The sequence below is a fragment of the Numida meleagris genome, chromosome 14, assembly GCF_002078875.1.
Source record: "Numida meleagris isolate 19003 breed g44 Domestic line chromosome 14, NumMel1.0, whole genome shotgun sequence".
Classification (NCBI taxonomy): domain Eukaryota; kingdom Metazoa; phylum Chordata; class Aves; order Galliformes; family Numididae; genus Numida; species Numida meleagris.
This window is the reverse complement of record NC_034422.1, coordinates 6,858,670-6,871,474: the sequence shown is the minus strand read 5'-3', so window position 1 is coordinate 6,871,474 and position 12,805 is coordinate 6,858,670. Positions and strand designations below refer to the sequence as shown.

General features: G+C 49.4%; 1 protein-coding gene across 3 annotated transcripts in view; it reads left to right on the top strand.

Annotated features, from left to right (window-relative positions):
- SSH1 (slingshot protein phosphatase 1) overlaps positions 1 to 12,589 on the top strand; it is a 28,467-nt gene extending 15,878 nt beyond the window's left edge. For 2 of the 3 annotated variants that reach the window (XM_021413248.1, XM_021413249.1), the window contains 10 exons: positions 1,674 to 1,742; positions 2,147 to 2,212; positions 3,489 to 3,683; positions 3,933 to 4,026; positions 4,998 to 5,126; positions 6,037 to 6,083; positions 6,971 to 7,117; positions 7,810 to 8,010; positions 8,913 to 9,528; positions 9,941 to 11,218. In XM_021413248.1, the coding sequence (XP_021268923.1) occupies positions 1,674 to 1,742; positions 2,147 to 2,212; positions 3,489 to 3,683; positions 3,933 to 4,026; positions 4,998 to 5,126; positions 6,037 to 6,083; positions 6,971 to 7,117; positions 7,810 to 8,010; positions 8,913 to 9,528; positions 9,941 to 11,218 (2,842 nt within the window). Of the gene's footprint in view, positions 1 to 1,673; positions 1,743 to 2,146; positions 2,213 to 3,488; positions 3,684 to 3,932; positions 4,027 to 4,997; positions 5,127 to 6,036; positions 6,084 to 6,970; positions 7,118 to 7,809; positions 8,011 to 8,912; positions 9,529 to 9,940 lie in introns of all 3 variants that reach the window. The other variant, XM_021413247.1, reaches the window with a different exon arrangement.

The following is a 12,805-nucleotide window of genomic DNA, read 5'->3' as shown; positions in this document are numbered from 1 at the left end:
GCCAAATAGCGTCAACAACAATAGTCCAAGAGTACCTCCAAAACCAACAAACAAATGTGTTAGTAATGAGCTGTTCCTTTTGTCTAACTGATAAGAGCACAGAATGTTTTGGAATGAAAACAAAACGTTGCTGCAGACCTTCTCCCATAATTCCAGTTATAGGTGAGGAAACCAAGAACGGCTCTTGGCTCGAAGAGGTGAGGCAGCTTTGGCAGAGCTGGAGTTAGAAGGCAGAGCTTCCAGACTTGTTTCTGTTCTCCAGTGATTGAGCACGTTGCCGTGCTGAGCTGATGTAGCCAATGGAGCTTTGTGGGGTTTTTTTTGTCTGGAAAACCTCTGTGGATTTAAGTGGGAAGGGGGAGCTTCTGCACTGCAGTGGGTCTTGTTGGTGAACTCCTAGCAATGCCTTCCTAAGGAGATTGTTGTCTTGGCTTTGCTGCTGCTTGTGTGTCTGCTCTTAATTAGTGCTGTTGGTGTTAGGGAGGAAATTCCAACGTAGCATTCCCTTCTGGCATGCTTGGTGCGTGACAGCAGGGAGCATTGGCCTTGTCCTCTCCAAATCCAAGGTGACCTTCCAGTAATTTGCTCCTGGAGGTGATTGGTGTGAGACAAGAGGAGAGATGGAAAAGTTATGGCGAATCCATCCTAGCTGCAAGGCTTGCTGCTGGTTCAGTCAGTTGCCTCTGACAGCTGAGGGATTTGTTAATTAAGGAAAAGCGTCGTGCATAAAGAAGTCTGTTGGCATTAGTGACTCACTGAGGGACTGCAAGGCTCCGTGTTGGGGCTGAGATGGCACTTCTCAGCTGTGAGTGTTCTGGCTGCTGACAGTTGGGCTGGTCAGGCTTTTGTGGGCTTTATTCCTTGTACATGTGTTTAATAAGAAACTTTTTTTCTCTCAGAGCTGTAGAGTGCACATTGTCTACATGTGTGTTCAAACTGGCCTCTATCAGAGCCTTTGATTCACTGTAGGAAGTGGCTGAAGGCTTTAAAAATAGTAGAGTAAAAAATATAAAACAAACCTGGGTTCTTTGCTTTTGGTTGTTGCATGCATCCTGATTTCCTTTAAAACTTTAATATCTCAGCAACTGAATTATTTAGTGGTTGAAAGTTGCCGGCCCCCCATTATAGTACGGTTTTCTTGCCAGATTGCATCTCTGAAATGGAAGTGTTCTTCTGGGTTAGGTACCCCCATAAAATGCTTTTTTCTTTTCTACCAGCCAAAGTGATGAAGTGAGAACCGAGCACACGATCCTTTGAAAGGCCCCAGGGGTCCTCTCTGCAAAGGGCAGAAAGGAAAGCACCTACCAGCACTTGCTGAAAGCTGAATCTCTGCAGCCAGAGATTATATCCTGCTCTTCTCTCCTGTTAGGGAACTTCCTTGCCCTGAGCTTATGAGGGTGATAGAGGAGCAGAGGTGGTGAGGCAGATACTGCAGTGCATTCTGGCAGCTGTGGTGGCTGATTCTGTGCTCTTGGTTCTCCGGTGTCAGAGAAGACCTTTACACTTTAGTTGCCCATCTCCTTGTGTGCTACACGTTGGATGGTCGAAGGTATTATGAGGAATTACTAAAGCAAGGCCAGAGCATTTTAAAAATTAAAGGCTATTAATAATTGAGGATATTGGCATGACTGCATTGTGGCCTATATTTAACATCCTTAACGTTTCTCTTCCAGTAAAAGCTGCACTATAGGAATGGTTCTTCGTCTGTGGAGCGATACTAAGATCCATCTTGATGGCGATGGGTAAGAAACCCCATGAAAAGGACAGATGTGAATGGCCTTCCCTTCTGGGGGCTGCTGTGGGAGAGACTGCCTGTCATCATACAAATAAGTCCCAGTTTCAGATTCATGGCTGCAGTCCTTAAATTCAGACAGAGTTTTTGTCTTGCTGCCCTCCATCCACGCAGTGGAACCTGTCATATCCAGTCAGTGCTTTCCAAAATCCTGCCCAAGGGGTGGAGCTCCCATTCCTGGCGGTGTATGGCAGGTGTCCGCTTGCCACCTTTGTTTGGGAGGATAATGGAAAATCAGTGATGGAAATTCCCATCCCTTATTCCTATTGATTGTGGGTGCTCCTGTAGCTGCCTCGCAGCAGGCTGAGGTGCAGAGAAGAGCAGTTTGTGACTGTTTTTTCCCCTCTCTCTTAGTGGCTTCAGTGTGAGCACTGCTGGGAGAATGCACATCTTCAAGCCAGTGTCAGTGCAAGCCATGTGGTATGTGTGCTAATTAACTTTATTGAGAAAGAGGCTGTAATTTCCGTGAATAAATTACCAACAAACAAACTGCATTTTAGCATTTTCCATAACTGATACTTAGCGAGCTGCAGCAGGGATGCCGCTTCCTTGCATCAGCTGGTAGCAAGGCTATGAAGAGGCTCCGGGAGCACCGATCCAAAACCAGCATCTTCTCCTGCAGCTGTGTGCTCTGTGACGTGAGAGCAGTGGGAAATGGCACTGATGAGATGTATAGACATGAAAGCCCCACGTGAATTCATCAGGCTGCAAACCCGGTCTTTCCTCTCCGCGCATACTTCCCTAGTAGGAGGGAGTCTCGCGACCCGTTGCCAATCTGATGGCATTTCCAACTCTGCCCCATCCCTGGGGCCAGGCTGGGGCTCCTGCTGCGTGGAAACTTTCCGTACTGCTCTGCAATCATGCTCACCTTTCAGCTCCTGACACCCCTCCCATGTGCAGGGATTCCAAAAAGCTGAAGCAGAGATGGCTGAATCAGCAGCGGCTGTGCCAGCAAATGCCTTCTTGAAGAGGCTTTATCCTGCTCCAAACAGGGCAGATGCCTCTCTTTGGGTTCTGCATGGAAACTCCTGTGCTTGTGATAGCTGGTAGGGACAAGATAAAGATGTAGAGAATGGTGACGTGCTCTGGATGGTTTGGTACAGAAACAAACAAAACTCTCGTTCCTGTCATTTTTTGAACTCGGCCCCTCCTGTTGGCAGCCTTAGATGTGGTTAATATGTTCCCTACAATGACATCTTCAGAGCAGAGCCTTAAAAGAAAGAAGGAAAGAAAAAAAAAAAAAAAAAAAGGAAAAACGGAGGAGGGAAGGGAGGAAAGAAAAAGTAATGCTAGGATTTACAAAAACAAATGACCCAATCTGGGCCCTGTCCCTGGAGCGTGTCAGGGGCCAAGAATGCTGTAAATATGTATTTGACTCCTTGCTGAAGGTGGTTTGAAAATTGTCCATGTTCTTTATTTTTCTTTGGTCTGGCTTTACAAGTTAGCTAATGATTAGGTCCCAGAGTGGCTGTGCCTCGTGCTTGCCAGTTGATGAGGAGAAAATCTAAGCCTGTTTCAGATGGGCTCTTGAGAAAGCCTCCAACGTGCCCTCTCTGAACTCTGATACAATAAAGCTGCAGCTCTCAAAAAGCAAACTGCAACACACAGTGCTGAAAGTCTTCTGTGAAAATCTCTTAATCTTGATTTATGTGTTTGTGCTGATTGTGCCTGCACAAATTTGTTCCCAATCTTGCAGGTCTGCTCTACAGATCCTCCATAAAGCCTGTGAGGTTGCAAGAAGGTACAACTACTTCCCAGGTGGGATGGCCTTGGTCTGGGCCACGTACTATGAAAGCTGCATCAGCTCTGACCAGAGCTGCATCAACGAGTGGAATGCCATGCAGGACCTGGAGTCCACCCGCCCTGACTCTCCAGCTCTGTTTGTTGACAAGTCAGTTCTCAGTTTTATTATAAAAAGTTGACTTGGTTCACAAGAGAAATCCCCTTTTGTCCCTTTTGTTCCTCTGGCAGTTAATTTCCTTTCTCTACTTAAATGCCTTCAGATGTTTTCCTTCCATTTTCCTGATCGAGATGCTTTCAGTGCAAGTCCTTCCCACCAGCCCTCTGTGCTGTCCACGTTGCATTGTCTCAGGAGTGTTTACTGCTGGTTTGGAGACATCCTCTCCCTTTTCCTTTCCAGGCCAACTGAAAGGGAACGGACAGAACGCCTCATTAAAGCCAAGCTCCGGAGCATCATGATGAGCAAAGACCTGGAAAATGTGACTTCAAAGGAGGTAAATAGAAAAACTCCTCCTCCTTTATTCTTCCTGCTGGACTCCTTTTCCAGACAATGTTGTACTGACAAAAAGATGTTGTAAGGTGAAGTACCACTGGCTTTTGAGTGTGTTTCCAACTGATAAAGGCTCTGCTCTTGGCTTTGCTACACCTCTGTTTCTCTAGCAGTAAAGCAGAGTAATACCAATATCGGAGCGCATTTTTTCAAGACTTTAGTAACAAGCCAAGAGTGGCATGGGAGGTGATACTTCATTACAACTTGAAGCACGTGTGGGCATGTCCAAGCAGTGAATTTGAGGCCACTTATTCCTCAGAGTTACATGAGCACAGAGAGCACTCTCTAAAGATGCAGTTAGTGGCCTGAGTCCTCCCAGCTGTGAATATGCACAGCTGTTTTAGAGGAGCATCCTGGTCTTCACTTGTTCATGGACACGGAGCAAATTGTGTGCTAAGAAACAGTGTCTTCCCCTCTCTTTGTTGGCTTCACTTTCAAGATTTTGTTTTCTTTGTTCCTGAGCAATGTCAGAGAGGCTTACAGGTGAAACTTTGCTGGTGTGCCTATGAATGAAGAGTCAAGGCTAAAACTAGTTTGGATCCGTCCCACAGGGGCGCAGTGCAGATGTACTCAGAGCAAATGGTAATAGTTCCATGCAGGTTTGGGTTTTGAGTTTCATGTTTGTCAGTTGCCCTCCTGGGTCTTGTTCATCTCCAGTTATTTTTTGGAAGGAGGTGCATGACACGTGTATTTTACTTGGATGTTATCTGAAGCCTTCTTCACAGATCTCAGATATGGGGGCCTAAGATGCTTGGAGTGATGCTGCATAGTGAGATTCTTTGTCTCCAGAAGGCTGAATCCCTCCTGCTGTCTTTAATGAAGTACATAAAAAGTGTTTTGTAAAAAGAGTGCCAATAAATGTTTCTATTGAACAGAGATGATTCTAGGTGGCATCCTTTGTTTTCTGCTCTGCAGATCCGGAATGAGCTGGAGAAACACATGAATTGCAACTTGAAAGAATTCAAGGAATTCATAGACAATGAAATGCTGCTTATCCTTGGTCAGATGGACAAACCCTCTCTGATTTTTGATCACTTGTATCTGGTGAGTTGCCCTCTTAGGAGCTCCAGCACAGATGAAGGCTTAGTGAGGGTGACCTGACGAATCACTGGGCTGTGGGGGATCTGCATTTGGTGTCGAGTTCTATGTGCATGGCCAAAGCTGTATGAAGAGTAAGGCTGAAGGTGCTGTGCCCTTCGACTTTCTGCAAAAGCAAAGAAAGATGTGTGTTCTGTGTAATGTTTTGCCACTAGATGGAACTGCAAGCAAAACCAGACACTGCCGTCTGGAACAAAGACTTGCTTGAGATGAACACATTTGTGCCCCTTACATGGGGTCACTTTTAGGTTTTTTTTTTCCTGGAGAGAGTCAGAGGAAGTGTTGATGTCTGAGGGCAAAACCTGCTTTTTAAACCATGCTTAGCTTTCTGTTTTGTGGATTCAGTGAGATCCAGTGTGACCACCTCCAGAACTTCCAGGATTTGCCTCACTCTTCCCATATATATATATATATCCTTGTGATCACAGTTATGCCACACATAATTATTTTTCTTTCTCAGCACTGTTTATCTCTGTGGTTAAAAATCCAGAATGGCCAGGGCATAGTGATTTGGGACTGAGCTTACCCTGACTCTTGAGTCTTACAGGATTTCTTCCTGCACAGCCCTTGTGCCTTTTTGTCCCCAGTTCTTCTGATTTCAGAGGGACCGTGAACATTCCTCGTGCCTGAATTTGAGGCTGTTAGAATGAGCCTGCTCTGCCTGCTAGAATGATTCAGGCAGCATCCTGTGGTTCTTCACAACACCCTGAAGCTGGTGGTACTAATTGTGCCCTTCAGTAACCATTAGCAACATTTCAGTTGGCAGCTGAAGAGCAGTGCTGAGACTGGGGCACTCAGAATCTTAGAAATGGAGAAGCTCCTTTGAAAGATGTTTTTATCTGTGTGACTGTTGCAGGGGTCAGAGTGGAATGCCTCTAACCTGGAGGAGCTGCAGGGCTCGGGGTGAGTACCGTACCGTCCAGGCTCTGAGTCCTTTGACTTTTATACTGAGGTCTCTTGAGATGCCGTGTGGCATTTGTAGTTGGTAGGGATGAGTTCCCAGCAGTGTGGGTAACTGATCATCAGGACTTTGGTCAGGAAAACTTTCCTACCTCATTTCCATCACGTATGAAGTGGAAGTAACAAAACTTTTAAGATCTCTGAACCACCCTCCCGGTGTGTAGCAGCCAAGTACGAAGCAGACATATACGCTGTTGTGTCAGGTGTAAATTCCTGCATGCTGCAGAAGAGCAAATGTTACAGTGCAGCGTTTAGGAAAAAACTCCATCTCAGTGGAGCAGAACTTCCTGTGGATGAGCAATCCCCACCTCACCTGCCCAGACAGGCAGCTGCAGGGCTGTCTTTCAGCACACTCTCATCACCACACCACTTCTTGGCTTGATTTATTTTCAGGTTTTTTGGATGAGTGAGAATTTTACGTATATTTGCTGTTCTCCCAAGGCATACGCCACCTCTGATGTGAGAAACTGAAAATTATTGCTCAACAGCATGACTAAAAATGTTTAATTTGGAATCCTTGGGAACAGATGTCTGAACGTCTTTGGGCCAGTGGATCAACCAGCACGTTAATGCTTCTGATCTTTGGTGAGGGCATCTTGACATGCGGTGTCTAGAAGTCAAAGCTGGAAAAACTCTGCAATAAATACCCCACGGCCTTGATTTATCTGAATGATATGAAGCAGTAAATCAATACGGGCCTTCTTTCTCCCTAGGTACATTGCAAACCCTGCTGTAGTATTTGGCAGGAATCAGGAGATTCACAATGTGCATCAGCTTCCTTTTCATGACCGTGGCAGCTCAACTCTTATTTTTCTTTTCGCTCTCCGCAGCATTGACTACATTTTGAACGTGACCAGGGAAATAGATAACTTTTTCCCTGGCTTGTTTGCCTATCACAACATCCGGGTGTACGACGAGGAGACGACTGACCTCCTGGCTCACTGGAACGAGGCATATCATTTCATAAACAAGGCCAAGTAAGTGGGCTGGGGGACGTGGTTTGGTGTGTGAGCACATCCCAGCAGAGCGCATCCAATCCAAGCCACAGCAGGAGCTGCCTGAAGTCTGGGGGAGGTGACACTGCCCCGCGTGCTCCAGCCAGCTCTGCAGCTGGAGGTGGCAGCTGGGCTTTGCGTTACATCTTCTGCCAGGAGTTCTGTGTCCCTGGAGCTTCCGTGTACTTTGCGTCTTCCTGTACTGGTTTTAACCCATTTCTAACCGATGGGTTTTTTTAATTACTATTATTTTGTTTTGCTTCTAAAAGGAAACGGGGACGTTTCCTCTACTTGAGATGTTCTGGAAATATTCCAAGGCGTGTCCTTGTTGGATGAGCCCAAGAGATGGTGACAGAGCCCATCACACGCTGCTGGTTGTCACACGCAGGTTGCTCCTGCTTACCCCTGTGCCCAGAGCATTGGGCAAGAGGGTGGGAGGCTTCGTGATGGCCTCTGACATGACAGCATGGCTGAGGCTGCCTTTCCCACCTCCTGACTTTTCTGGAGAAGGATTCTTCTCACGGGCATCTTAGTCCAAAACGCTCCCAACCTACTGAGCTGTGGTGTTAAGAGTGGTCAGCAGGGCAAAGCACTGCCCCTCCACCATTTAAAATGTTAACAACATGGATGATAACCAGAAAGGTTAGAGAGGTGTTTTCTTTATCTTTCCACAGGAAGAATCACTCCAAGTGCCTGGTGCACTGCAAAATGGGCGTGAGCCGGTCTGCGTCCACCGTGATAGCTTATGCAATGAAGGAGTTTGGCTGGTCACTGGAGAAGGCCTATAATTACGTGAAGCAGAAACGCAGCATTGCAAGGCCAAATGCAGGCTTCATGAGACAGCTCCTGGAATATGAAGGCATTTTAGATGCAAGGTGAGGTGACAGAAGGAAGATTAGCAGGAAATCAAAGGAGCTCATCGTAGGCAACACCTCTAGAGTTTCGGTGTATCGCAAAATATTGAGTTCCATGGATTTCTCTTCAGCCATTCAGCTCTTCTGCTAATGAGCAAGACAAAAACAGTGATGACGTGTGTGGTGCTGCAGTTTGAAGGCCACTCCACCATGCAGAGGGGCTCTCTTTGGAAGGGCAGAAGCAGGAGCCTGGGCTAACTGCTCTTTTCTAAACCCTTTCTCTGCCAGCCCTCCTCAGATGGAAATTAGCTGTCTTCCAGGGAGATCTGCTCTGGTATAATTCATCAACAATTTCTCTGTGCTTGAAAAGCGTGTTGGTGTTTCTCAGCAGCAAAACATTGTTCTTGTTTTATGAGGCAGAACTGAGCTTGGGCAGTGTTGGAGGCGAATCATTTGCAGTTCTGGGTGACCATGCCAATCGCGAGGCTTTGTCACTGCAAAGGCTGTAGTATCTAATAAGGGTTTCTGCATGCTCCACTTGGCCTCTGCTCTAGCTGGGGAAGAGAAGGAAAATTTTCCACTCTGGTTCAGCAGAAGCCGTGCCATGAAACGTGCAGAGATGTTGGTTCAGAGCGTTTTATGCTGGCAGAAGTCTCGGTTTCCCTTGTGTGTGGTTCAGGGCCCTGCTGTGAGTCTGCTGGGCCAAAGAGATGCTGGAGGAGGTGCAGTGGGCAAACTCCTGATGCTTAGGATGGCCAGGTGGGAGCGCGGGGCTGGACCTGCCAGTCAGTCTGTGCTGGGTTGTGGATCTGCTCCGGGCATAGAGAGGGAGGGATGCTCCTGGAGCTGAGCACCCTCAGCTTGTGCCGCAGCCATCAGCAGCTGCTCCACTGTGCTCACTTGTATCTCTGTCCTTCCTCCAGCAAGCAACGCCACAACAAGCTGTGGAAGCAGCAGGCAGAGAGCAACCTCCCCCAGAGCACAGACGGCACTGCAGGGTCGGGTGACTTCTTACTTGAGAGCTTGGACATCGACCTCGAAAACCGGCTGGCTGACCTGGACACCCCGTCGCAGTCGGCGTACCTGGACAACCGAGCTGGCACGGAGCTGCCCATAGGCTTCAATTACTGTTTCCGCCGCCTCTCGGACACGCTGCTGGAGAACAAGGTGCCTGGGGACAGGGAGAGCTTTTGCCACGTGGAGGAGCTGGAGCGGGATGCGCTCACGGAGCGCGCGGCCTCGCTGGCGAGGCAGCCTCCAGCCGTGCCTCCGGAGATGGCCAAAGGCCTGGAGCCAGCGGAGCCACTGGCAGAACTGAGCAGCTTCTGTGAGAAGGAGGTGAAGAAGAAACGGGACTTCAGCCCCCGGAAGGCGAGAATGGTGCTGGGCACCAGGGAACCGGGGGAGGACGGTATCAGGGAGGAAAACCCCATGGAGAAGTGGAAGCGGCGGTTGTCCGTGCACAAGGAGGAGAGCAGGCTTAATAGGGAGAACCTGAATAACAACAACAGCAAAAGGAGTTGCCCAGAGGATTTTGAGGTGCGTATGGATCTGATGTGTAGGTGATTAGCATGGCTGACTACTGCAGGCAGAACTACTCATCTTCGTAGCACAGTTTCATTTGACTTGGAATAAAGCCTTTCGTTCCATGATGAGCTCCTCCTCCTTTTTGAAGTGCTTCTGAACATGGCTTTGCTTGCCCAAGCTATGGATATAGATGCCAGAGAGAGAGAGCACACACATGTGAGTGTACTATAAACTGCTCTGGGCAACTTGCTTGCATAACCATCACTTGAGACGGTAGGTGTCCTTCCACTGGGAGTTATTGTTCCTGCTGTGGGGCACGAAGAGACAGGGCAGCGGGCTGCCTTTCAAAGCTGCATACATCTCATGACCTTTGCCTCTCCCTGTTCTGCTCCCACTGATCTGTACCTGTTTTCTTTTTTTGCAGCATGACGCAGTGTTTGGGATCCTCAGTAAAGTCAAGCCTTCCTACCAGTCCTGTGCTGAGTGCATGTACTCATCGGGCAGCCTGGCTCCGGACTCCTTTGGGGAGCAGTGTGAGAAGCTGAACCCCAGCTCCGCGCACCGCAGCTCCACCATCTGCACGCAGCCAGCCCTCCTCTCCCACCTCCCCTCCTTGGGGGAGCACCTGCCCAGCAGGGCACGCATGGAGGAGGGAATTGGGACTAGAAACACTGAGGCACTGCTTCCCCTGTCAGCAGGAGGCGGTGCTTTGGAAGCTGGTAATTGCAAATCCGTGGTTGCTCATCAGTGCGGCTTTTCAGAGAAAGGAAAAGACGTGCCAGAAATCCCTGTCAGAACGCTGCAGCCCAGGAGAAACTCACACTGTGACAAGAGCCTCCTTAGCACAGAAGTGGTGAAGGAAGAATCTCTGGCCAGAAAAGATAGCAAACCTACCAAGGACCTGAAGTACTTGTTGTTCAGTAAAGACTTGGAAAAGCCAAGTGCTAACAGTTACTTGATGCAGCATCAGGAGTCCCTTATCCAGTTGCAGAAGGCAGGCTTGGTTAGGAAGCACACCAAAGAGCTGGAGCGGCTGAGGAGCCTGCCCTCGGACACCTCGGTGCTGCTCCGAGAGAGCGCCCTGGGCAGGGCCGAGCCCAGCATCGCAGAGGAAGGTGAGGAGCTGGTTCCGCATCCCGGCCTCGTGCCCCTGCTGAGGCCTTCGCCGCCTGTACCCGGAGATGCTGAAAGCGACCTGGAGAAGCTGGAGGTCAAACGCGTGCTGGAGGGGATCTCTCAGAAAACCTCCACCCCCGTGGTGTGCAGGCTGGAGCACACCAGCAGCTTCACCAAGGACTTCCTGAAGACCATCAGCTACACCCCCTCGTCCTCCCGCAGCTCCAACCTGACGCGCAGCTCCAGCAGCGACAGCATCCACAGCGTGCGCGGCAAGCCCGGCCTGGTGAAGCAGCGGACTCAGGAGATCGAGACCCGGCTGCGGCTGGCCGGCTTGACTGTCTCTTCCCCGTTGAAGAGGTCCAATTCTCTCGCCAAGCTGGGCTGTCTTAACCTGTCCTCCGAGGACCTGTCCAGCGACATGGACGTGTCGACCATCACGGGCTCCAAGGAGGCCGTTTCCAGCGAGTCTTCCGGGCTCTGTGAGCCACCCTCTGCCCCAAGGAGCGCGGATGTTGGCTCCAAGCTGTCAGCCAAGCCGGCCCTTGGGAACACGAAGACTCCGCTTTGGCTTGGCAAAAGTTGATGCCTTCCGTGGGGGGGGGAATAGGGGGCTGGATTTTTTTTTTTTGTTGTTTTCTTTTTTTTTTTTCTTTGTTATTGTTATTTTTCTAAGGCATTTATTCGTTGCACCAATCATCCGACTTGCGGTAGTTCGTCTGACGCCGCCTCTTCTTCCCCTCCTTGTACTCTTAAGCGGGGAGAAAAAGAAACGTAATGGGTCGTGGATGGCACAAGGGAAAATAAAATGTTTTGCATGACTTAGAAGAGGACCGTGTGTGTGAGTCGCCCGTTGTCCTGCAGGACGCTGTTTCTCATACTGTTTGCCAAGTGTAACAATGTGCTTGCGTGTGTTTGTATATGGATAGATACTTCCATCTGTCTATCTATATGAAATGCTGAATTGAGAGTCTCAACGAAACAATTAGTTGTGACTTTTTAAATTGAAATGTGTCCTGCTAAAACAAGCACTCGTGGACAAAACCTTTATAACGGTGACACGAACGCTACCTCTGCTCCTGCCGACTTTTAGTTGTGGTTTGTTTGGGTTTTTAAAAGCTTTTCCCACCGTACTGACTGTTACCCGAAGGCGTTCCCTTCCTGTTAGCTGTGTTCTGCTGGAGGAGCGGTGCCGGGCTGTCCTGCACCGCGTGCTGTCGCTGTAACGTCAAGTGAAGGAGTGTGAAGCCGTGTTCGTACCGACTGTGATCCGCTGGCGTTGTCCTTTGCTGCATGACCACGTGAATCGTCGTTGTCTCCTGTTGGTGACGGAGTGCTTCCAGGTTGTGTTGCTGTCGAAGGTTCGTCGTGCTCAGGTGGAGAGGTGCTGTGCCCTTCGGGTGTTTTTCGCTGTTGTCGTGGTTTGTGATGTCCCAGTGATGATGAACAACCAGTGAGTGGCCGTGCACCGTAGTGAGTCTCAATGTGTGATGCTGTGTTGGTGTTGTGGGGACCTTTTGTCGGGCTGCTGGTGGCACACGGGACAATGAAGCCATCCCCTACCTGGCTGGGCAGGACAGCTCCTGGCTGCCCATGTTCCCTTCGCAGTGTGTAACAGGCTGGGGTCAGACCGGAGCTCCCAGGACAGCGATGGCAAGCGGATGCGCATGGAAATCCCAGGGCAAGAGTGAGCCCCAAACCTTTAAAATCCCTGTGGAGCCCTGTCAAAGCCATTCTTAACGATCCTCTCGTTGAGGTGAGGGAAAAGCAGAACTGTGAACTGTCATTCTCAGCCCACGTTCATCAAAACCTCAATGGCTCGAGAAAGGGAGCCGTGTGCTTTACTGTCCTACGTGCCCTGAATTAAGGTTTTTCAAGACTGTACTTTTTTTATATTAACAGTGTGAGGAATTGGAGGGACTGGGAATCAGTAAATAAACGTCCCTCTTGAAAGAGTCTTACATTCCCCGTGCGTTTTAAGGGCGCGTTTCCTATTTCCCCCGTGATTTGAAGCAGAGCTCCTGCACGTGGGGCCCCGGAGGAGACGCACGGGGCTCTGCCTCCTTTGGGGCTTGGGGCTGATATGGATGCTGATGCCCACTGCCGTCACCAAGAGGTTGGTGATGCCACCAGTGCCACTGCCATCGGAACAGGCGTGGTGTGCCATACCGGG